Source organism: Corvus kubaryi, unplaced genomic scaffold (assembly GCF_017639235.1).
Source record: "Corvus kubaryi isolate FWS band 111438036 unplaced genomic scaffold, C.kubaryi_AGA036_p1.0 66, whole genome shotgun sequence".
NCBI lineage: Eukaryota > Metazoa > Chordata > Aves > Passeriformes > Corvidae > Corvus > Corvus kubaryi.
In genome coordinates, this window is record NW_024582054.1 from 21,326,325 (window position 1) to 21,348,493 (window position 22,169).

The 22,169-nt window shown below is 42.1% G+C and overlaps 1 protein-coding gene across 4 annotated transcripts in view; it reads right to left on the reverse strand.

Moving 5' to 3' along the window:
- Positions 1-14,494: 14,494 nt before the first annotated feature.
- The window catches only part of PRIMA1 (proline rich membrane anchor 1), a 52,627-nt gene continuing 44,952 nt past the window's right edge, over positions 14,495-22,169 (reverse strand). Inside the window, exons 5-6 of one of the 4 annotated variants that reach the window (XM_042047567.1) lie at positions 21,722-21,941; positions 18,865-18,949 (exon numbers count right to left, since the gene is read on the reverse strand). In XM_042047567.1, coding sequence (XP_041903501.1) covers positions 21,817-21,941 — 125 coding nt within the window. In that variant the 3' untranslated portion in view covers positions 18,865-18,949; positions 21,722-21,816. Of the gene's footprint in view, positions 18,950-21,721; positions 21,942-22,169 lie in introns of those variants that run through there. The other 3 variants (XM_042047569.1, XM_042047568.1, XM_042047570.1) reach the window with 3 other exon arrangements.

Here is a 22,169-nt window from a genome sequence, read left to right on the forward strand (position 1 = left end):
GCAATGGAGTGGGTTCAAAGCAGGAGGGATGACAGAATCCAGCCCATGAAGGCAATCCAGTCTACATTTTTTTCTCCAGATATGTAAGAAAATTGGTTTTTTGGGGGAAAAAATATTGCTGCTTATAAAAGTAGATGTTTCAAATTCCTTAGTTTTGATGAGGTATTTTAGTTAAAGATTAAGGCTTATATAAAATTCTGACCCTACAGAAAATATTTTCTCCTCACATCCAATTTCTACTCAATTTTCCTCAGCAGAACAACTTCAGGCCTCGCATGGCAGAGGAGTAACATCTATTAAGCTTCAGTGGCAGGAAGTGATTAGCTCAGCAAAGATGTCACAGGGTACCTTGCTTGCAGGCATGTGTGTAGAGTAACAATTCAGAGACAATCACTTAAAGCCCAAAACAGGCAACTTCTTGATCAATGAAAAAACACACTCAGAAAATTAAATTGCTGAAAGTCAAGCTTGGTCATTCATCTTCTATAGAGCATGATGGAGTAGGAAAAGCAATAGAAAACAAGTCTCTAGACTCGGAAGGCCTGCTCCCTGCTGTGCTCCAGATTTTCTGCTAAGTGCCCTCTGTGCCAGCTCTTGCAGGTGTGTGAGTCTGTGTTGGAACAATTTAATTACCTATCCCAGAAACAGTGCTGGAGATGCTGTGCACTTCACCTAGGGAAAGTTCCAAGCTGGATGCAAGCACTTTCCTCTCCTGATCCTGACAGAGAGGCTAAAGCGACCCAATGCACTGCACCCACTTTTCCTGCCATGACTAGAAGAGCTTCTAAGCTTTTAATCTCAGAAACTTCCTTGGGGGAGGGAAGGAGCAGAAAAGTACTGAACAGACAGCAAAGCCTTTTGAGGTCTGGCACGGTGATGGTCTCAGGGGTGGAGACTGTGGCACCCACTGCAGTCTGCTGGCCTGCCTGCTCCTCAGCTTCCCCTCCGTCTTTATGGGATGAGGGTGTGTGACTCTGGTGCTCAGCATGGGCTGGCCTCACTTGCCTGCTTGCACACCTGTGGGTGTGGTGTGGAACGGCCATCCTGGAGGACAGCTGCTTGTTTCCTTAGTGCCACATAAAGTCAGTGTCCATCGGCTTCGGAGGTGACTGTGTGGGATGGAGAAGAGGCATGATGGATGTGCTATTCAAATATATGAATATTTATACAAAATATAGATGCATGAATGAGTTATTGCAAGGGAATGAAGTCAGGGCACGTAAGGTCCTTCTACAAATGTGTACCCATTTTTACTCTGGCATGAAAATGGGGGTGTTACTTTCAGTGATGATTCACTCAGTGCCAGCTAAGGTACCTCTGTACAACTGCACTCAGAGCACAGACGTGTCTTCACTCTCTAACTTAATGCTTTTCAACACACAGGGCCCCTGGGAGCCCATGGAATACTTTTTGGGAAGCTGTGAAAGCTGATGAAAACAAGCAAGCTTGTATATACCTGCAGCAATCCTTGTTTTTGATGTTTCTAGAGGAGGCTTTCTGCAAACAGGACTGACTGGCTAGCACTTCCTTTGGGTTGTCTGTTGGATGTCTGCTGGGGGTCTGGCTTTGTTTGTTGTGTCCATGTCTTAAGAGAACAACATGACAGAATGGAGATTTACACAAAAGTAAATGTATCCCTATTAAAAAAAAAAAAAAAAATTTCGAAAGGAAAGTTCTTTTGGAGTGAAACTAATTGTTAAGGGAGGAATAAAGGAAAGTGTTTACAAATTCTGGGTCATTAGTTCACAAGAGAAGAGAAATTGAATTTATGTAATAGGTCACATAGGTCACACTGTTCAAATGTCAGATTGTGACCATTTAGAGGAAAATTTTATCAGCAAAATGTTTGCAGAAGAATGTCCAGATATCAGGGTTTGTTTGGATAAGAAATAATGAGAAATCTTCTTGCATAAAGAATTAAAGATCCTAAATGAAGAAACAATGTCAGGTCAGAACATCAGCTGCTCAACTAATTAGCTTAATGGATTTGGCTCTCCCTAGAGAAGAAGTGGTTCTGCATCATTTTTCCTGGTGGTTTTTTGCTTGTTTGTCTTGCTGTTGTTTGGTTGTTTTTAATTCCACATTTGAGCAGTGTTAATTTTCATCTGATTTTTCTGATCCTGTGTTGTCTCACTACCTCAAAATTTCTGTAGAACATATTCATGTACAACAAAAACCAAGCCCCGCTGACATTAAACCATAAGACACAGTTTTAGTTTTATGCCTGTTGAGGCACAGTGGAAGTCTAAGTGGCTTTGCCAATTTTGCTGGATATATTCACATTTTGACCTTTCTATGCTATGAAACTGATAAATATAGCAAAATCGGTTTTCACATCTTTAGGGTAGATAATTTTCTGATTGAAATGCTTCTCTGAGGCATGTTATTTTTTTTTTTTTATGAGCTTTCTCCCCCAGCTAGAAAGAAAAATAGAAACCTTCCTGTCCTAACTGGTTTGGACAAGCAAATCAAGAAGGGCTGCAGATGTTTAGAGTGGTTACAAGAAAATGCCAGCGTATATGTTCTCCTTATCTCTAGGAAAGTTAGGGAAAGATACACAGCCTTTGAACCGTATCATCCATTGAAAAAGAAATGCACTTCTTCCAACAGGAAAAAATGCCAAGGGAAAAAGCAGCAAGAAGAGGCACTAATTTCCACCACAGACAGTGACTGTATAAGGCAAGTGCTCAGGTGATGTCAGAAGAGCAAAACAAGAATCAAGCAGTGAAACACAGCAGAGCAGATCAGAAGAGGAGGGCTGTACATCTAGTACTGCAGTGTGGAGATCCTCCATTTACTGAACATTAATCAGGCACTGATTGATTTTTAGGGAAAGACTGGGTACTGTGGATAAAGGATCATTACTATAATAATGCAGATAAACTGGCGCCCTGGAACCTGTCTGGAGAAGTGTTCTGTATTTGCCTAAATAATGGAGATAAGGTAATGAAAAGCTTTGGGATGCTGGAACCGTCCTTGTGCTGCAGGCGGAGGGCACAAGGCTGTGAAGGAGCAACCACAGCTGCATGGACAGGGAGAGGGAACAGGGCAGATTCTGGCTTGAAATGGGACCACTTTTTCTTTCCTGACAGCTTGGTGAAAGGATCTTTGCTTTCAGTAAAACTGAAGATCCTTTGCTCCAGTGGGAGGTGACCTTTTACAAGGTGAAGATCTCAGCTCATTTCTACGAACAGAGCAGATTTATGGCAGTTGCTCTATTTTGCATGAAGTAGCACAATTCTATGGGAGGGAGAGACTGCAGCATGAAATCATTAGTGGGGCAAGACTGTGCACTATTTCTGTTCTTCGCTGACAATCAGAAATTGATAAGTTACCTATAAGACAGTTCTCTTTTCATTACCTTGGGGCTTTTTTGTGAAGAAAAAAATTGCTATAATCACGGTAGTAGATATACATAGAATATATATTTATCTATAAAACATGTAAAGTGGAAAAAAAAAGCCGCTCATGATAACAGAATCAACTAGTAAAAAATCAAAATATTGAACAAAAGAGAGAAGGGAAACCAAAAGAGAACAAAATTTTGAAGTGTGGTATCAGTTCTGTTGCTGCCATCATTTGAACCTAGTGACTGAGAAATGGGATCAGAAAAATGACCTTTTTGCCAAGTTTATCTTTTACTACAAGACCCACTGCCAGTAAATGTAAGGTACATGTCCCCATGGGGAGCTGAAGGAGCTCTGCCTGAGCAGTCACATCTGCCTTCAGGGAGGTGGTGGGGTGCATATGGAAACAATTAGTCCCCTGGGGAACTGGAAAAAAAAAATTCTTCAGACTCCAGCAAACTGTCTTTGTGGGCCCTGCATTGATGTCTCCAAAGTAGTTGCTTCAGTTTACCTCAGCTTTGAGACTCTATTCTGGTGCTGGTTAAGAGAGAGCAGACACACTTTCTGTGACCCATGAGGGCTAATGCAAACTCAGCAAGAGGTGATTTGTCTGTTACCACTTTCATCCACATGGTCCAGGGAGAAACTAAGGCTTTGATGTTTCACGGATTTTACAGGATACCTAGAGTTGGGTCCCTTCCTCTGTCCAAAGCCTTCAAGTGCAAGCTAAATCCAGGAAACATTTATCCTTACAAGAAACAAATAAACAAACAAACAAAATGATGTCCTCTATGATATGACATCCATGTAGGCAAAGAGCAGAGAAGAAATGAATGGTTGCATGAGCTGCAGTGCTGTGTCTGAGATGAGTATCTGGGTACCTGCAGTCCATCAGAGCCTGACATCATCCACAGGCTCTTGTGCCAATAGGTAAGGACAGAATAGCAAATCTCTACAGCCTCACCCGGGTACCCTCAGCGTACCAGATGTCACAGGGAAAAGCTCCTACCACAGTCCATAATTCCATAAATTCAGTTTCCATAGAGCTGGCAATGTCTCCTGAGGCACTGCTGGTTTGTGGATGCAGGAGGGGTCCATTGGGGTTCTCTTACATTTATTACAGCAGAGAGAGGTTTTAAGTTTGATCTGAAAATGTGGCTCTTAGCTAAAAATCTGTCTTTCTGTTGATTTATTTTGAATCATAGAGATGAAGAACCAGGAAAAAACTAACACCTTCCTTTACCAGGCTAGTTTCAGATTTCAAGGGCCCAGTAGCCTGTATCCTTTATTTTACCAGTAAAACTGATTCCCTGAAAGTTGTACCAAGAATGCACAAGCTGGCTTTGTGCTCACCATTCAACATCAACCCAGAGAGGAGGCCACGATCTGCACCATGACTTCATCTAAACAGGACAACTTTTCCCTCCAGTGCTTTTCCAGAGCTGTGATGTTCTCAAAGGGTGGCTCCATGCAGCACAAGGGGCTGTGAAGCTGAGCCAAACTGGTAAGGTGGTGAGCAGGATGGGATGCTCATTGCTCAGCTCTCTTGAGTCAAATATTCAAATAAAAAAAATATAGGCATCTGCTGAGAAAATCACATTTAATTAGAAGGGAATAAAATGAACATGCAGAATAAAAAGGAGACCAGAGCTACTGCAGAAAGGAAGTCGAATGAATCCATCTGAGAATTCTCTGAATGATTATTATTAATAACACTGAGCACTTATGTAGCATTTTTTGGGTCAAGTTCATTGCTGTAAATCATCACAACAAATGCGGAATGTAGGTTATTCTTCAGCATCCAAATGTCACGTCTAATGTATATTTAGCTTAGTTATCACTATCATGTGATAAGGGCGTCAATTCTGTCTTTGTTACTGAAGGGCTTTTCCCCTCTATCCTGCAAATAAGAATCTCACCCCTTAGTGCATCACCTGAATCTGTTTCCTGGCAAATACAGTTTGGAATAAAATATACAGAACCTAATATGGAATAGCTATTTTCATCTCCAGTGTGTAATTTTAAAACGTGTTCCTTTATGCTAAAGGGTATTTTAGAAAACTCTTTTATACTTTGGTTTCAACAAACATTATGTTTCCTACTTCAAGCCCCAGAACCCTGTGTGAAACAGCACTCAGTCCCTTTGATCTGGAAAGCCTGAATACGAACCCAAGCTATTACACCAGCCAGGTCCATGGGAAACCAGGGACTGAAATAAGTACAGTTAGAATCATAGAAAGTGTTCCTGTAAAACCCAGGAACCACACAACTCTGCTCCCCCTCCTCAATTCTTCAGGTCTGGCGGCTTCAGCAGATCCTTAATCATTAACAGCCACGATCATATGCTGGGCACCGTGCTTTCTGCAACACCTTTTATAGTTAGAATTCTCTTCTCTGATCTAACATCAAGGGTTTGCAGCCTCAGCTGGTGATCTGTTTCATTCACACGCCTTATTTGCAGTCCATTGCCTTAATTCAGTTACAGTTGAAAATGAATACAGGTCAAAGCGAGACTTTACATTATGATATTTTTCAAGACATACTCTGGAGACTGATACATAATCTGACAGAGAGAAACTATCCTGAAGCAGATCTCACCCTGTATAGACAAGTCGTTTGTGTAAGCAAGAGACCAGTTAACAGGTTGGAAAAACAATTGTGAAACAGCTATTTAAAAAAAATCTGTTCATGCTGCAAATAACATCAACAGGAACATTCCTGGAATAAAGGCATATTTTCCTGGAGTAAATGTGCTTGAGAGTTTGAAATGTTTGGGAAAGGTGGGTTGGTAGCTAGTATATTTTAAATTATCTTTTTCTTTTGATTTTTAAAAAAAATTTCTTCTGATTAAATGCAAGTCAAGGCAGAAAATCCCTGAAAACACAAAAGCAAACTGAGTGCTGGTTGTTTTCAAGTTTTCCTAAGCTGATGGAGTGTCATGTTGTTTTCAGCTGTTTGGTTCCCTTGGAGAAAGGGCACGTCTGTGCAGTGTGTGCTGAATTCAGGTGACGGTGACAGACTGCAGCCGTCAGAAAGGTTGGGTTGGCTTTTTGGGCAGCTCTGGTCATTGCTGTTGACAGCGTGTGACCAGCCAAGTTGGGCAGACGTGCAGCTCCACACCCTGAGGCAATTCAGCTCAAAGGGTGCTTGCTGCCTCGCTTACGCCTCTGAGTTATTTCCCCTCATATGAGAAACTGCTCAAAACAGGAGGAAAAAGAGATTTGAAGGGGGTGTCCTATGGCTGCTGCACTAACCTGAAAAAGAAGGATTGTAGGGAGAGTGGCTTCATGCTGTAACGTGTTTGCAACCTGCATTTCCATGTTCACTTCAACACTGGAGTGCTGGCTTTGCCAGTAAGCTGGGCTGGGACCCTGGGCTCCTCTCCCATGTGCTCTCCACACCCCCCTGAGGTCCCAGTTTGGGTTTCTGTCTCCAGAGAGAGTAGCTGAGCCTCCAAGCTGCCATGACCCCACAGCTGCTGGGAAAGCCTGTGCTGTGTGTGCTACTGCTGGCTGGGAATGAGGGGGAAGCACCGTGGGCCCTTCGGTTGTCCCCTTCAGTGGAAGCCTGATCAGATTGTGCAAGTGACCTCAAAGGAATTGTCTGCCCAAGAATTATTATTTTCAGAACAACATTCATCTAGGCAGGCTGAACTAAATTGCATCCATGTACACACACACACACACACATGCATGCACATGATGTTTTCATCAAATTTCCTAAATTGTATATTTCCTAAATTTGTATAAATACAAATTGTTTTCTTTAATTAATCTACTATGTTTTCCAGAATAAAGTTGCATTTTCTTTACAAGTTTGTATGAATACAAATTTTGGATGGACTGCTCAAGCTCTGATTATTGATTATAATCACCTAGTTTTACATTATTTTCCATTAAGATGAGTATCTGACATCACTGGACTGGATACCATCCACCCTGCCAAACTGCCTGAGTGCAGCAGCATCTTCTCTCTCAGCATCAGCAAATTCAGCCCCTGTGAGCCATGTCCTGTGTTACAGCACTTGTCCCTGTGTGACCAAAGAGAATGGGGTTGTTCAGCCCCCAAGGCACAGGTACTTTTTTCAGGGTGAGATGGGTTGCCATCTGGAGTTGCTATCTTTCCTAATTGAAAACAAGGTTCTGGAGAGCTTAGATATATTAAACACTACATTTTTTTAGTTTGGTTAAAGTTAGACGAGAGGAATCCTGCCTCAGGTGTTCAGGCTTCATAAGTCAGGCTTCATAAGTCACAGGTGTTGAAAGTAAACCTCTTCTCCCCTATGACAAATTAGAATGCACTATTATTGATATTCCTCAAGGTACTGACAGCAGAAGTGGAACCAATTCAGATCACATGGTGCTGGGCAGAGAATCTGTCACCATGTTTAGACATCAGCCAGCACAGTAGAAATACCAAATGGGAATTCATCATGAGACTCATCTTGGTAAGTCAAAACTCTTTAGACTCTTTAAGGGAGTGTTGAATTTAGAACATTGTTCAAACTGATGATGAATTAGTTTCCTGTTTGTACACTAAATAGCATTTCAGAAAAGGCACTTTTTTTCCCTCAGAAATGATAAATTTTAATTCTAAAATTGCTCAGCTCCATCTGGTATCTTTTCAACACAATTCCTACACAACATTACAATTACAAAAATAAACTTCTGGTCGTTTTCCCCATGCCTATTGTTATGGAGTACTTCTACTGCTTTTAGTAGGGCTGTGAAAGGTAGCATGTGACCTTGTGGGCACCATATAATCTGATGCCTGAGCTAAGGAACTGCTTGCTAAATTTTCCTTTTTTTTTTTTTTTCTTCCTCTACAACCTCCTTGAATACAGCTGTGGTTCATAAAGATCATAATCTGAAACAAATGAGTCTCTCAAATGCAACTGAAACCTAGTTTAGAGACCTGAATTCATATGGCAGGTGATGAGGCATGAGAAAAAAAAACCAAATAAACCAAAAACCATAGCTGCTGAACCTATAATTTCTCCATTTGGGTCCATTCCTCCATCCCCATACAGCCTGAGTAATTTCAGATATGCACCTTCAGTACACAAAAATATTTGGGGAAAAGGATAAACCCAGAGATATCTCCCACTCCCTTCCTCACCTCCTTCACCCAGTAATTTTCCAAAGAAGAATCAAATTATAACAATTTTGCCTCAGTGACTGGGGCAGGCAGTCTTTCTTCAAAAGATGTCCTGAAGAGTTTATGCTGCACTGTCATGGAAACTTGCAGATAGTTGCTGCTCATTCCTAGACAGGCAGTGTGTGTGTCTGTGTGCCTCCATGCAGGAGGCAGAGAGCTTTAGAACTGCACCTTTGTCCATGCAGTGCCCGAGGTATCAGGAAAGAGCAGAGCGGAGCACATTCGTGTGGTCATTCATCTGAGGGATTTCTCATGCTGAGGGTCTCTACCTGCATGTATGACCAACATCACCTCTTTCAAGGTGAAATAATATCATGAGTGGAAAGAATCTCTGTTTTATTTCTGCTAAGTGGTTTTTCTATTCTGCTAAGGTCTGTTTCTACCAAGGTATCCGAAGATGAGAGCAGCTAATTCCCTTGCAGAGGAAAAGTTATCACTAATTTTGAACTGAATTTACCATGGTTTTGATCTTCCAAAACTAGTTTTAAAAATAAATGAGCAGAATTACTTTTATTTAGCTCTACCCCTGACTTTATTCACACATACTGAATTGATTGGTTCTTGAACAAGAATTGATTGAAATTCAGTATTTTAATTTTAGTTGGAATGGTAGAGATGGAGCAACCTCATCTCAGAGAGGCTTTTCAGTGGACTTACCTGTCCTGTATAAATGGCCTCTAAAGAAGGGAAACCATGAGTTTCCAGAAGCTTGTAACTGGCAATGAAAGCATTGATCTTTTCATTTGAAATTTAATCCCAACTCCAAAGAACCAAGGAATTAGAGATTCTCAATAAAACAGTCAGAAGTTACTGTTAGGTTTTGTTTTAATATTTTTTCTCCCCAAATGTCATTCTTGGAAGCAACAGGACTGTTCTGCAACTCCTGGAGAAATGCAAAGGTCAGGTTCCAGCAGAGTGTTAGCATGAAAAATTTCAGCACAAACTGTTCTCACCTTTGTAGGTTATAAACCCACTAAATGCTGGATCTTCAAATAGAACGACTCAAGGAAAATTACCATTCTATCTAGCATCCACATGTACTGTATATACTTTTTGGACTTTTACCATCCAAACTTGGTCCTGCATAATTAAAATGAAGATGGGGTAGGGGTGATACATTCCTGGAAAGTTTTACAAGTGAGTTTTCTGCTCCAGAGATTTTCTGAAGGTCCATCGAAGGGACACCAGAGGCACATAGTCTGACAGAAGAGTTTTACTTGATGATTCCTGATGCTTTCATCACCTGCCTCTAAAAGTTACCAAAGGAATGACTTTGAGCAATCCAGATCTGTGTCTGTCAAAGCTGTCTTGTCTGCCAGCCAGATGGTCAATAGGTTAGGGTCACCTTCTGCTTCCAGGGCAGCTTCTTGGGCACAAGACAAATAGCATTTCTTCCCCTGGATCCAGAGGTCACAAGAGCCAATGCATTTAAAGTAAGCAAGGCCCTGACACATCCTTGTTTGAAATTCTGTCTGAAATTCTTGTGTTGTTATTATTATTATTATACCCAGCGTTTAACATCACTAAGCTACCACCCAAGCAGCCAAACAGCCAATATCTCCATTGGTGGGCACAGAGCCATTCACTTTGTGGTTATCCTGCAGGGTTTTGGCTGCTGGTGGCCAGGGCAGGCAGGGCGAGCAGGGCAGCGGGTGCTGGGGTCGTGATGCTGGGCAAGGGACTGTGCGCTGCCTCGCTGCGCATGAAATAGGCACAGTGAGGGGCTTCCTGCTCTCCAGCTTCTCCCTGTCACCTCCGAGTGGGCCATGGGTCCAGACAGGACTTCTGCTCTGTGGGTTCAGTGCTGGGACCTTGGCACAGGGTGATGATTTCAGCTACCTCAGTGTGGCTGAGTGTGGGCAGGGGCACCTGGCTTTCATAAGAAGCTGCTTACGAAAGTGCTCCCATTCTGCTCCTGAATGCCTGCCTGCCTTTCAGCTACCTCGGGAGAGGTGAGCAGATGGGTGATCAGGTGCATTTATGTTTTAATCCCTTGTTAAAAGGAACACACAGGCTTTGAAATATTCTGTTTTAAGTATATGGCTGCAAATAAGGTGTGAAGCCCATAGCCAGGGTCTACCCCTCACTCTGCCCTTTGTACTTGTCTCACCCTCTGGTGCCTCCTGCGCAGCTGCCTCCTCTCCCCACTGCACACTCCCTACCCCCCCATTTATTTTTTTAATTTTCCAGTAGGCATATCAATTAGATGAGGGCTTTTCCTTTTAAACATTGGGATTTTCACTTGGCCTGATAAGGCTGTCAGGTCTCGTTTGCTGCTCAACAGTTTATGCTTTGGTGCTGGACAATGCATGAATGTTTAAATTGCCTGAAATGTCTAATTGAATTATCCTCAAATTACAAATCAAAATAGGGGAGGCTGTCCCTGGCTCACAGGCTCGTTCACTGGGATGTGTCTGTCATGCTGCTGCTTTTCTTTATATTTTCTTTTCTGCTTCCGACTAGGCCTGTGTTAAATGAAACTTAAATACTGAAAGCATTTCTGTTTGCGTGTGCAGGGGGAAGTGATGCCGAACGTAAAGGGAAATTTATTCACATTCCAGCTCTGAGTTCTTTTTGTGCTGCACAAAAATGAATTCATGAAATTTATATCAATGCATAGGAAAGGAAAACAGCCAGCTGCTATTTACAAAGAAACTTCCTTTCTTTTTCAGCCACAGTGATATATCATATAAAATACTTTCAGGCAGATATATATAAATACCATTTAACTATTTTTTTATGACAGCTCACAGATTAAGGAAACCAACTGCCATAAAAAAGACTTGATATATCTAGCCAGCACACATGATAAAATCAGCTTCTTAAAGCCTTGCCATTAATACAACAAGGGAGAAATTTAAACCCATAGGACTTTCTTTTCTAAGTTGTTAAGGGAGGCAGAGCTGGGTCTCCATGCATCACATCTGCCCTGTTCTGCACCCTCCCCAGCACCACTGGAGGCTGATAAGGAGTCTAGTCAGTGCAATAATGCTTCTTTCATGGATGCAATATTTTTTATAGAATTTATTAATATATGATACAGGGAGTTTAACTACCTACATCCAACCTCAATCATTTTGTTACTGAACCTTAACTTGTCCAGTGACTGCCTGAACCAAGGGCTCAAAGTGGGTGTTGGTGCTGCACACTGTGTCCAGCACTTGCACCATCCCTCCTCTCCCCAGAAAATACCCCTTGAAGGGCTGCAGACTTCATCAAGGCATTGGTGCCTCCCTCTGTGGCTCCCAGGACACCCCATGTGCTCTGTGTTTGCTGCTCAGGTAAGGAGCCCTTGCCAGGGCTCACAGCACTGCCTGGATGCTCACACCCAGGAGGGCTGGGCTGGCAGGACACTCTGTCTAATCAGGAGAATTGCCAATCCCCATGGATATATCAAACTGTGCCATGGTGCAAGACAGGAGCAGCAGGACAAGTGTTTACATGTTGCAGTGAGTGCTTTTGTTTTAACTAAAGCCAAAAGTAAAACAAGTTCAGAACATGCCAGGTATCTTGGTATTAATATTCTCAGTATTTTTTCCTGAATACTAAAATTAGTTTCAGGCCATTTTCAAGGACAACTTCTCTGTAAATTCATAATTAGACAACTATTTCTGTGCTATAAATGTGGTTGAAGACATAACAATTATGAAAGAACCTTAAGGAAATGTCTTAGATAAAATCTTTATCAGTGGAAGATCAGCTCTGAAGGGATATTTTTGATAAGAAAGAAACATGTATTAATATTTAAAATGTTAACACTTCAGTAATTGAAGACTAATACATACTATAACATCAGTTGTCAGTTGTTTTCTGTTGGGTTTTTTTTTTTTAACATTTGATTGCTTTGTGGGCAAAGATTACACATGCATGAATCAAGCACACTCAAATAAAAGCATCCTTCAGAAATGCAGAAAGTTCTAATTTGTAACTAATTGTACTGGGCATCTTTTAAAATGATGTAGACCTTGGCAACATGTGCCCAGATGAAACCAGTGAAAAGCACTTCATGATTTTATATTACCAAAATCACAGAACACAGATCTCCCTCATTACAATTTCTTGCTCCTTCTTCAAATAATATCAAAGCCCAGTAATCTAATTTCTCTGGGTATTGTAACACTGGTTCCCAGTGATGGGACAGTGAAGGAAGAGCACATCAGGCAACACCAGGCTCTTCAGCATGGTGAAATTGCTGCACCTCATATTATTTAGCAAGGTTTTCAGCTATGCTCAAGACATAGCCCTGGTTTCAGGTTTGGAGCTCTTTTACTGTGCTCTAGTCTAATCAGATTTGCACCCAATCCTCCCATTGCTTGTTGTGGCTATCTCATCATGACTAAAGCATGACAAGAGCTCAGCCAAACAGCAGTGATTTTGGGGCTGATAATGTTAGTAGGACTTGAGGGACCTCGCCAGAATTTCACCAGCGAGTGCCCTACTCTCCAAAGTGACGTCCTTCCTCTGCAGACTGGAGGTGGGGATGTTGGTGCAGCAGTTTTGATGCCTGAAGCAGGGATCAAAGCCTTCCAGAGGCACTTTCTTTCTCAGTGGTCACAGAGAGATTTTAACCTGGAAGTTTTCTTCTGTGAAATGTGTCTAATATTTAAACCTGCTGGATATCATAGTCTATGGCATAATGGTTATTACTGTAATTTCATTAAATTGCTCCCCAATCACTCTGCATCATAGAATCATAGAATTGTTTATGTTGGAAAAGACCTCTAGGATCATCAAGTCCAACTGCATTCACCACTAAACCATGTCCCCAAGTGCCACATCTACATGTCTTTTAAATAGGTCCAGGGTTGCTGACTCTACCACTTCCCTGGGCAGCCTCTTCCAATTTGTGACAACAATTTCAATGAAGTTTTTCCTAATATCCAATCAAAAACTCCCCTGGTGCAACTTGAGGCCATCTCCTTTTGTCCTATCACTTGTTATCAGAAGAAACTGAACTCCATCTTGCTAGAACCTCCTTTCAGGTAGTTGCAGAGAGAGAGAAGGTTTTTCCCTTCCCTGAGCTTCTCTTTCTCCAAACAAAACATTCTCAGCTCCCTCAGCTGTGCCTCATAAGACTTGTGCTTCAGACCCTTCATGTTCTCACCATACTAGATGATTATTTTTGCTCTGCCTTATCTAAGATTTTTTTCCAAACTGGGATATGAAATAATTCCTAAGGGACCAGCAAAAACTGTTAGGGAATAATCTCTTGGGAACTAAAGACAACCAAAATGCTTCCCTGTTTAAATAAAATCCTCCTATCCCATGGCAGGCATTAGCTGACCTCACGCAGGCACCTGGCAGTCACTGGGGAATTACTTCAGCTTCCTCCTCTGGCTGGGGCAGGAGGAGCCCTGCTGTGAAGGAGTGCAGGTTGTGGCAGCCCCTTGGCTTCAGGGGGCCTAACACAGGCTGTGCTCTTCATCTCTGTCTGGTAAAGGCAAAGAACTTGGAAGGGGGAACCCCAGCCAAAGGACCCAGGTTTAGCTACTGTGTGTCTGTGTTGATCTGCTGAAGGACTGGTCCATGAATTGCTTTTGTTCTTGAGTGGATTCGGAGTGTGAAGCCCATCCAGGGAGTCAGAATATAAATGGTGAACATTATGTCTTGCACCAAAATAAATAAGGATATGTAGTATTATGTGAAAGATGAAGAGATCACTCTAAAACTAGACTATGAAGCTTCCAGCCCCTCAGTATAAGAGAAAGGGTTTCATCAGCTTTGGGGGATGCAGGAATGCATGAGTGTGATCCCTTTGTTAATGCACCACTAGCAGTGCACGTATCTGGGACAGGAACAGCAGGGCTAGGTGAAACAGAACCAGGACCTACCTGGACACATGTACAAGCAGCAGCCATGAGCTTCTCCAAAACCACAGTAGAAAGTGTTCAAGGAAGTCTGGTAAATTTGGGCAATATGTGCCTGAAGAGGCACTGCAGCCATTCCCCCCCTTCAGTGCTCTCAGCTACATAATCAACAGAACACAGGAAGTTTTTACAAGTACATTTTTATTTAAAATAAAAATTAATTGTGGTGCCTTTTTAAAATAGGGTACTGCACAATCTGTATATGCAACACAGTTTTTGGTACAGAACATACTTATTGAGCAATATCCTTAAATACTAAATATACATTAATGGCTTGTTTGAGAAACATGACAACATTAATTCTGATATTTTTTTTCTCTTTAGTCATTAAACCACTGATACAGATTTCCTATAAACAGTATTTGTTTTCATCTGTACATGTGGTACACTGTCAAGAAGGCAGATCTTAGAATATTTACATTCATGCATTGATTTAAACACACTATTTTGCAGTTTAAAATAATATATTTTTCTTTGTACAGGTGCAGGGAGTATTGTAATACATATCTACCATAGGCCTGATTCTCCATTGCTTGGCAGCATCTATGGTCATGACCTGGTTGGAGCAGGGCTCCCACACTTTCTCCACATGCTGTGACCAGACGGCATGCAAGACTGGACAATTAGGTCTCTGTATAGATATATATCAATATATTTATATTTCATACTTAGTAGAACTTTCCCCTTTCTTTCCATGTCTGTTTTTGCAGCATCTGTCCAAGGCAGAAATGCTTTCCTGGGCACACTGCTGTGTCAGGTATGGGACAGGAAGGGCAGCAGGGCTGAGGCTTCAGCTCCACTTTCCTGTCTTCTCAGGAACGAGGAAACTCAACACTTGGCAGCTCAGGCCCTTAAGGTGCATTCCCTGCTAGTGGTGATCCTTGAGAAGAGATTTGGAGCTGCTGCTCTCCCTCAGACTGAGTGCAGCAGTTTGCTGAGTCTGGCCAGTGGTGGTCAGAGCACAGCAAGTACCTCCTGTGTAGAAACTGGCCACCTTTGCATCTGCTGGGGATCTGGCTATTTTGTGAATGGAGCTATGCAGGTCCTTTCTACCCCTGATATTTTAGTGGCTAAAAAGGAACTCAAAATGCTTGTAAAGCTGCATTTTGGGTTGCCAGTTTCCCAGATCCAGGATCACTGCTAAGTGAAGCATTTATGTATCTGGCCTGTTCCTTTCCCTTAGAATTTAATTATAGTACAATAAGGAAGCACAGAAGCCTCTTACAAAAGCTTTGCAAGTAGTCTGTAGAGTGTTAAACACAACCTTAAACCACATCAGCCCCTCAGAAGTCACCTCTCAGTGACATCTCCTGTCTAGCCTCCCTTTTCTGAAGAGTTACATCGGATTCCAGTATACTTTTCCAAGCGCCTTCCTCAAGATCACTTTCAATTTCAGTGCAACGCAGTCAAGTGTACTTGGGCAGGAATCTACAGGCAAAACTACCCCATGCAAGATTTCCCACCTCTCCCTGCCATGCCACGATGAGAGCAAAGGGTCTGGGCAAGCAGAGGAGCAGCTCTCAGCCCATCTGCTGCTGCTTTTCTGTGGCCAATGCATTATAAAAGCACACAGGGAATGTTTGCTCAAGAATTATGCTGGCGATTATGTGCCCGATACATTTATCAGCATGTTGCATGTAATGACGCTGTATATCCACCTACGCAAATAAGCTACAAGTATTTCTCTCAAAATACTGCCACAGAGCTCGTACCTACTTTTGTCTTGATTATACAGATGGGTAAACTGAGGCACAGAGAGCCAAAATCACTTGCTAGTAAACAGCAGATCACTGGCAGAGTTGAAAATAGATCCTAGGTGGCATATGCTGTGTCTTGCAATGCCCTGCCTCTCCATTCTCCACGAAGTTTTTAAAGTTTATGTTCTCCTGAGGAGTCCTCATGGCGCCTGGGCAGGATTTGCTTGTGGGTTGTGTCATGCACCGGGGTCTTCTCTAGTGAGGACATTTTACCACTGATATCACTGAAAATCAGACAGTGTTTGGTGACCAACTCTTTCTACTCTTTTTTGCAAAAACAGACGTATTTTGATGGACATAATGACCTACAAATCCCTTTTGTGATTTTGACCTTAGAAAACATGCCTTTAAAGCTGTATTAGGAAACAAATAAAATCAACAACCTTTAGGAGAAAGTTCTAATCCTGAGCCCATATTATGCTAAACTTATCTGCATTCATACTTTATACTCTCAGATAAACATGCAACCAGTCTCAAACTATGCATAGGAAACTATGTTTCCACATTTAGTCTGAAACAAGTGGAGTAAAAAAAGAAAGGCAAACATAGGTAACTACACCTAAATAAATGTTATACCTTAAAAATATTCTAGAAATATACTTGCAATATTTTTATTGCAGTATTTAGGGGCTAAGTGCTTTAGGCAGTCAACATTTGGGATACTAGACCCAAAGTGTAAATTCTGTCATTTTAATCCCACTTTGGATCTAAGAACATATCACTGTGTCTTGCGTGAGCACACAACATGAATGTGGCTGAGAATGATCATACTCTTGGGCAAAGGATTACTTGCCTCCTATCGCTTCTGCAATTGCATTCACTTCCCAAGAAAGTCTAGCTTTAAAAAATAATTTTATGCAGTTAAACTTCTACACAGTGATGACAGACTAAAAAGCTAAATGAATAACTACATAAATTTCCCAAGAGCAATATATAGCAGCATTTCATTTTATAATTGAAAAGGTACTTATATTTACATACACACTATTTTTCGATAGGTAACAGATGGGCCTGAGCTGAGACTGCTGATTTGAACATTCCAGAGCTTTTTTTTGGGAAGATCTGCAGAACATCATCTTCCTCTACCATCATGCCACACTCTGCATCCCAGCAGTAGATGACCCACAGGCCGGAATGCGCTCAAAATCAAAGTCTGATTTCTGCAGTTCAGGCACATCCTTAGGTAAAACTGGAAGTATTGTTGTGTTGCAGTACTGAGGGACAATACAGCCGGGGTACAGCCAGGTCCTGGAGTGAGACTGCATTGGTGCCTGGGAGTTACTCACAGATATGGAGACCAAGTGGTACCAAAGTTTTATGCCCAGACAAGAAGCCAGGGTGTAAATTTGTCTTTGACTGCATCACTACTTTCAGCACAGAGGTAAATGGAGACATACATGTGGAAATGTGACACAAAGAAAAGTTTTCAGGAGGTAGGGAAATACCAGCATCTGAATTAGTCTCACCACCTTTATTCGGAGGGCTGCTTACTGAGTCTAACCCGAGATCCCACATGAAATGAATTTGGGTAGATTCAGCTTTGCTTTAAATAGTCTGTAATCCACATCACGGAAAGTATACTGAACTGTACGCTGAACTTGGCACCACCATCAGTGTCAGCTCAGGAGAGGCAGAGGCCGAGTTAATGTGGGCACAACCAGCTTACCAGACCCTCAGAAGGGGTCCTACAAGCCAGATCTGCAATGTCCTCAGTGGGTCAGTTCAGGAGACTCCAGACTTTCAGGGAACAACACTAAACAGTGAATGAAGACAACTTCAAAGGGCTGCTAGTTCTTTCAACACAATCCCACCCAAACACGCCAAGATGTAAACAGCGTCTTTCCTGTAGGAGTTTTCTCTGGGGAATCAGTGTGATGCAAACTCAGAGAAACGTGGAATTTCACAAAGAAAGAACAATTTTAAAGATAAAATAAAAGTGTGGTGCAAAAAAAGGAGGTTGATTATGAATAACATTTAAAGCACATCTTAATAACATCTCTCTTTCAATAGCAATGCTAATTGCTAAAATCTTACATCTTGATTTCTTTTGCCTGAAAAGCCTTCAGCCATGAAAACTGCATAGTCACCAGACCACAGATAAATTTCCTGGGATAGGTCACAAGTTCAGACTAATTTTGCTTGATTGCTTAACAGAAACCTTTGTTCCCTTTTTAATAACGAAATAATAAGAATGATAAGAATGAAGCATCAGCGTATGAAACTGCACAGGCTGGAGAAGCACACAGGTGACACCTTTCACCATTTAGAGTGAAGTGTCCTCCCACTTAGAGGGAGACACCTCCCTCTGACCCACCCATGATAAACTACTGCCACTCTGGCATTACCCTCTCCTCAGAAGATCTTAACTTCAGAAGCTTTTTGTGGACACTCAGTTCCAACATAAAAGTAGGGGAAGAAGGAGGAAGAAGAAGCTGGAGGCATCACGACATCGCTTTCGTGGGATGCAGCATGCAATGCTCATGCCTTTGTGAGGCCTTTTCTCTGGGCAGCCCAGGTGGGTGAGTTTATCTTCCCTTGGAGTAGCAGCAAGCCCGGAGAGCAGCCTGCTTTTCTCTTCTGGATCACTGATGCATGCGCTGTTTCTGAAATGAAGTCCTTGGCCGCACAGCTCCCTTCGTTGCCTCATTTCACCCACCTTGCATACTCCGTGTGTGTGCTTCAAAAGTTTACCACCTCCTGCGCCTTGGTGGGGTTCGGGGATTATACGACTGCATTGTTATCAACTGTCTTGTTGTTTTGGGAGGAGGTCATTGCATATTCGGACCGACTGGTTCCGTTCTCTTCTTTCCTCATTGGTTTCCTTGGGTGATCCCAGGTTCAGTGATGTACAGGCAGGGTGGGGAGAGAAGAAAGAACAGAGATAAACATCTTCTTTGTCAATACAGACTCAAAGCGAGGAAATGTAAGGTACTTAATAATACTGAACTTTTCCTGTTTATTTTTTCCTTTTTGAACACAGGCCAAACCAGCAGCTAAATTTTGTCAAGCATCATAGTCCACCTGGAAGGTGAGAGATCTGATCCTAAGGTCTCATGATGTGCTATTGGTGTCCCCATGTTAGTCTGTTAATGGATACAGGTGTACCTGTTGCATGAGATGAAGGCTGCTGGAAGGAGCGCCCTCCACTGCCACCTTCATCTCTGGAACACAGGCTGGGATGCTGGGCTGGATGCTGGGCTGGGCTCTGCCTTGGGGTGGTCATGACCTCTCTCCTCAGAGTGTCACATCATTCAAACTGGGATGATGACCAGTCATAACCACCAAAGACCCAACTCCCTCACCAGTAATCATGAAACCACTGTGTTCGGTCACTAGCAGTGGACTCATCTGACCAGTGCAGACGTGTACACCTGTGGTGACCACCCCAGACAATCTCCACAGCCAATGGAGAGAAACAGGCACTTATAAAACACGGCTCAGAACAGCTTAAAGTGGATGTCCAAAATACGCCAGATGCTTTGTGCCCAAGGCATCTGTGCTTCCCTGCACTGTCTGTAAAGGCAGGCTAGTCTGCTAGCCCACATACTCTGTGCTCTGGGTGCCTGAGTTAGTGACTGAAACATGGTGCCTGCTGTGACCTACCAGACTTTGAGCACCAGTTGCCCTTCTTGTTTTGTTTAGTGGCCACTCATACTATTTGGTAAGACAGACCAGGATCACCAGTGTTAATTGTGAGACAATTCAGGAAATGCTCAACAAGTGCAGAAAACTATCAAGCATCTGTACATCACAGAGCCAAATCATTAATTTAGGATTTTATAGTTACTCTGAAAAGGGAGACCTCAGATTAAGTTCTGTAACAGACCATGTTCCATCTTGTAACTTGGCCCCACAACTTCCCTTCTCAAAAGAGGCTTAATTGAAGCTTTAAACATAACAGGAAGAAAAAGCTTTGTGCTTTCCACATAGATATTCCAGACATGAATGTCTTGAGATTAAAATGTTGCTGAGGGCAAAAAGAGGACCAGATACATGTATTACAACAGTCAGTCTGTGCAACTGTTCTTGTCAATGTTTAACAAAACAAACAACAATTAATAAAAAATGGTTAATGACATTTAATTTCAGCAAAGTATTAATGAAAGATTTATGGAGAGTTATTACAGGTAGGCAAATTTGTTTGCTTGTAATCTCAAAGAAAATACTTCTGATTGTGATATTTTGTGCCTCTCTACCTGGTAAGAGTTAAAGCTTGTTAATATTCCATGATTTCAGCTGTTAGAGAATGGAAATGGAAGGGGAGACTAAGAGTTGTTGAGACCAAGGGATTTGATGAACTGTTTTTCAGTGCTCAACATGCAGTGCCTGTCTGCATCTGACACGAGGTCATGTTGGTTTTTCTTCTGTGACACTGCAAAGCACCCATCCACTGTGCCACATCCCTGGCAGGAGGAATGGAGAATCTGATGGCAATGCTTATTTTTTTTCAGGGCAGGAAAAATGGCGTGGCTGTCTAAACTTCTCTGCTGCTTTCAAAAACTCTTCTGTTTTTCTTTTCTCCCAGTTCCAAACCTACCAATGGTTAAAAAATGAAGACATTTTTGCCACTTCTACTTGCAGTTTTTCTCCTATTTACCTGTTCTTTCTTTGGTCTCCTATGTTTCTGCACCTCTCCAGTTCCATTTTCTTTCCCTGTCTAGATTTCCTCTTCTTTCTTTATGTTAAAAAATGCCTTCCTCTCATTTTTATCTACATTTTTATGTTTTCTAGTAGTGATTTTAAGATGGACTGCTTCAGTTGTCCTGAAATTTGCACTTTCCCCTCCCCAGGCTGTTGTCCCAGCACAGACCTGGGTGGATTGGACGCTCTCCTTTGGTGGTGAGATCACTCTGCAGACCCTGCTGGACAGGTTGCCAGGGATATCACACCACTGGCACTTGCAGGCAGTGGAAGGGGATTTTTTCAGAGCCTGCAAACAGGGGAATGGAGATTTTATCAAGGTTTTGCTTCTGCCTTATCAATTGTGCAGGGTTAGTGCTACCAAAACAGAGCAGTTATTTTCTTGAATCTCAATGAAAAGATTGTTGTCAGATGCAAAAGTTCAGGCTTGGAGACTGCTCTGTTTAACTCCTTCACTCAATTGTTTTCAAAAGCACAACAGGCAGGGATTTGGGGTCAAACTTGCCCCAGTTACACCATTTAAATCACTGGCTTGGCACACTGGTATGCACTTGTCACTGTGATTAATCTGACCCATGTATTTAGATATACCAGGTCATGTTGGCTTGTTGTGATTTTTCAAGTGCCCTCTTGCATTAGGGCATTGGCTCTCTGTGTGCCACCAGCTCTGTGCCACTAACTTTTTACTCCAATTTTTGTTGACTGTTGAGATCCAGGCATGCAAATTTTCCTCTTGCACACCAAGGGGAACCTTTTTATCCTATTTTCTGCCTAATAAGCTGAATTATGCATGATCTTCCAAAGTGTGATACTCCAAGCCCCCTTTCAGATGATAAGCTATGGCCACGCATTTACGCATTTCCATTCCAGGGCTGCTCTTCATTGGTTAAAGGGATGTTTCAAATTAGTGAGGAAATGAGTAGGGAACTATTAATATCCATGACATACTCACTTGGTGGCAGGCGAAACAGGCTTTTCACTAATAAGTGGTTTGCATTGTTTTACAGTATAATTTGCTATACATTGTTTAGCAAACAAATTGGGTCTTCATGCCAAACATCTGTGAATGAAACTCTGGCCATGCAACTCTGTACAGCTTAGCACACGCCTGAAATGATGCCTCAGAGTCCATAATGACCTCTCCACCATGCATGCATTAACTTGCTCGAGTCCTAAAATTAAGAAAGCATCAAACAGCCATTTAATAGTGTATTTCACGTGCCAAGCTTAAATTTCAGATGAGGATCTGATCACATTTTAAATCTCACTTATCAAAGAATTTCATATTGGCTCATCATATTGGCTTGTACCAATCCTCTGCAAAGTCCTGGGTAAAGGTCAGTGTACTGATGCACATTCAAACATAATCTGTATGTTCTGTGTTGAGAAAATTTTTTAGA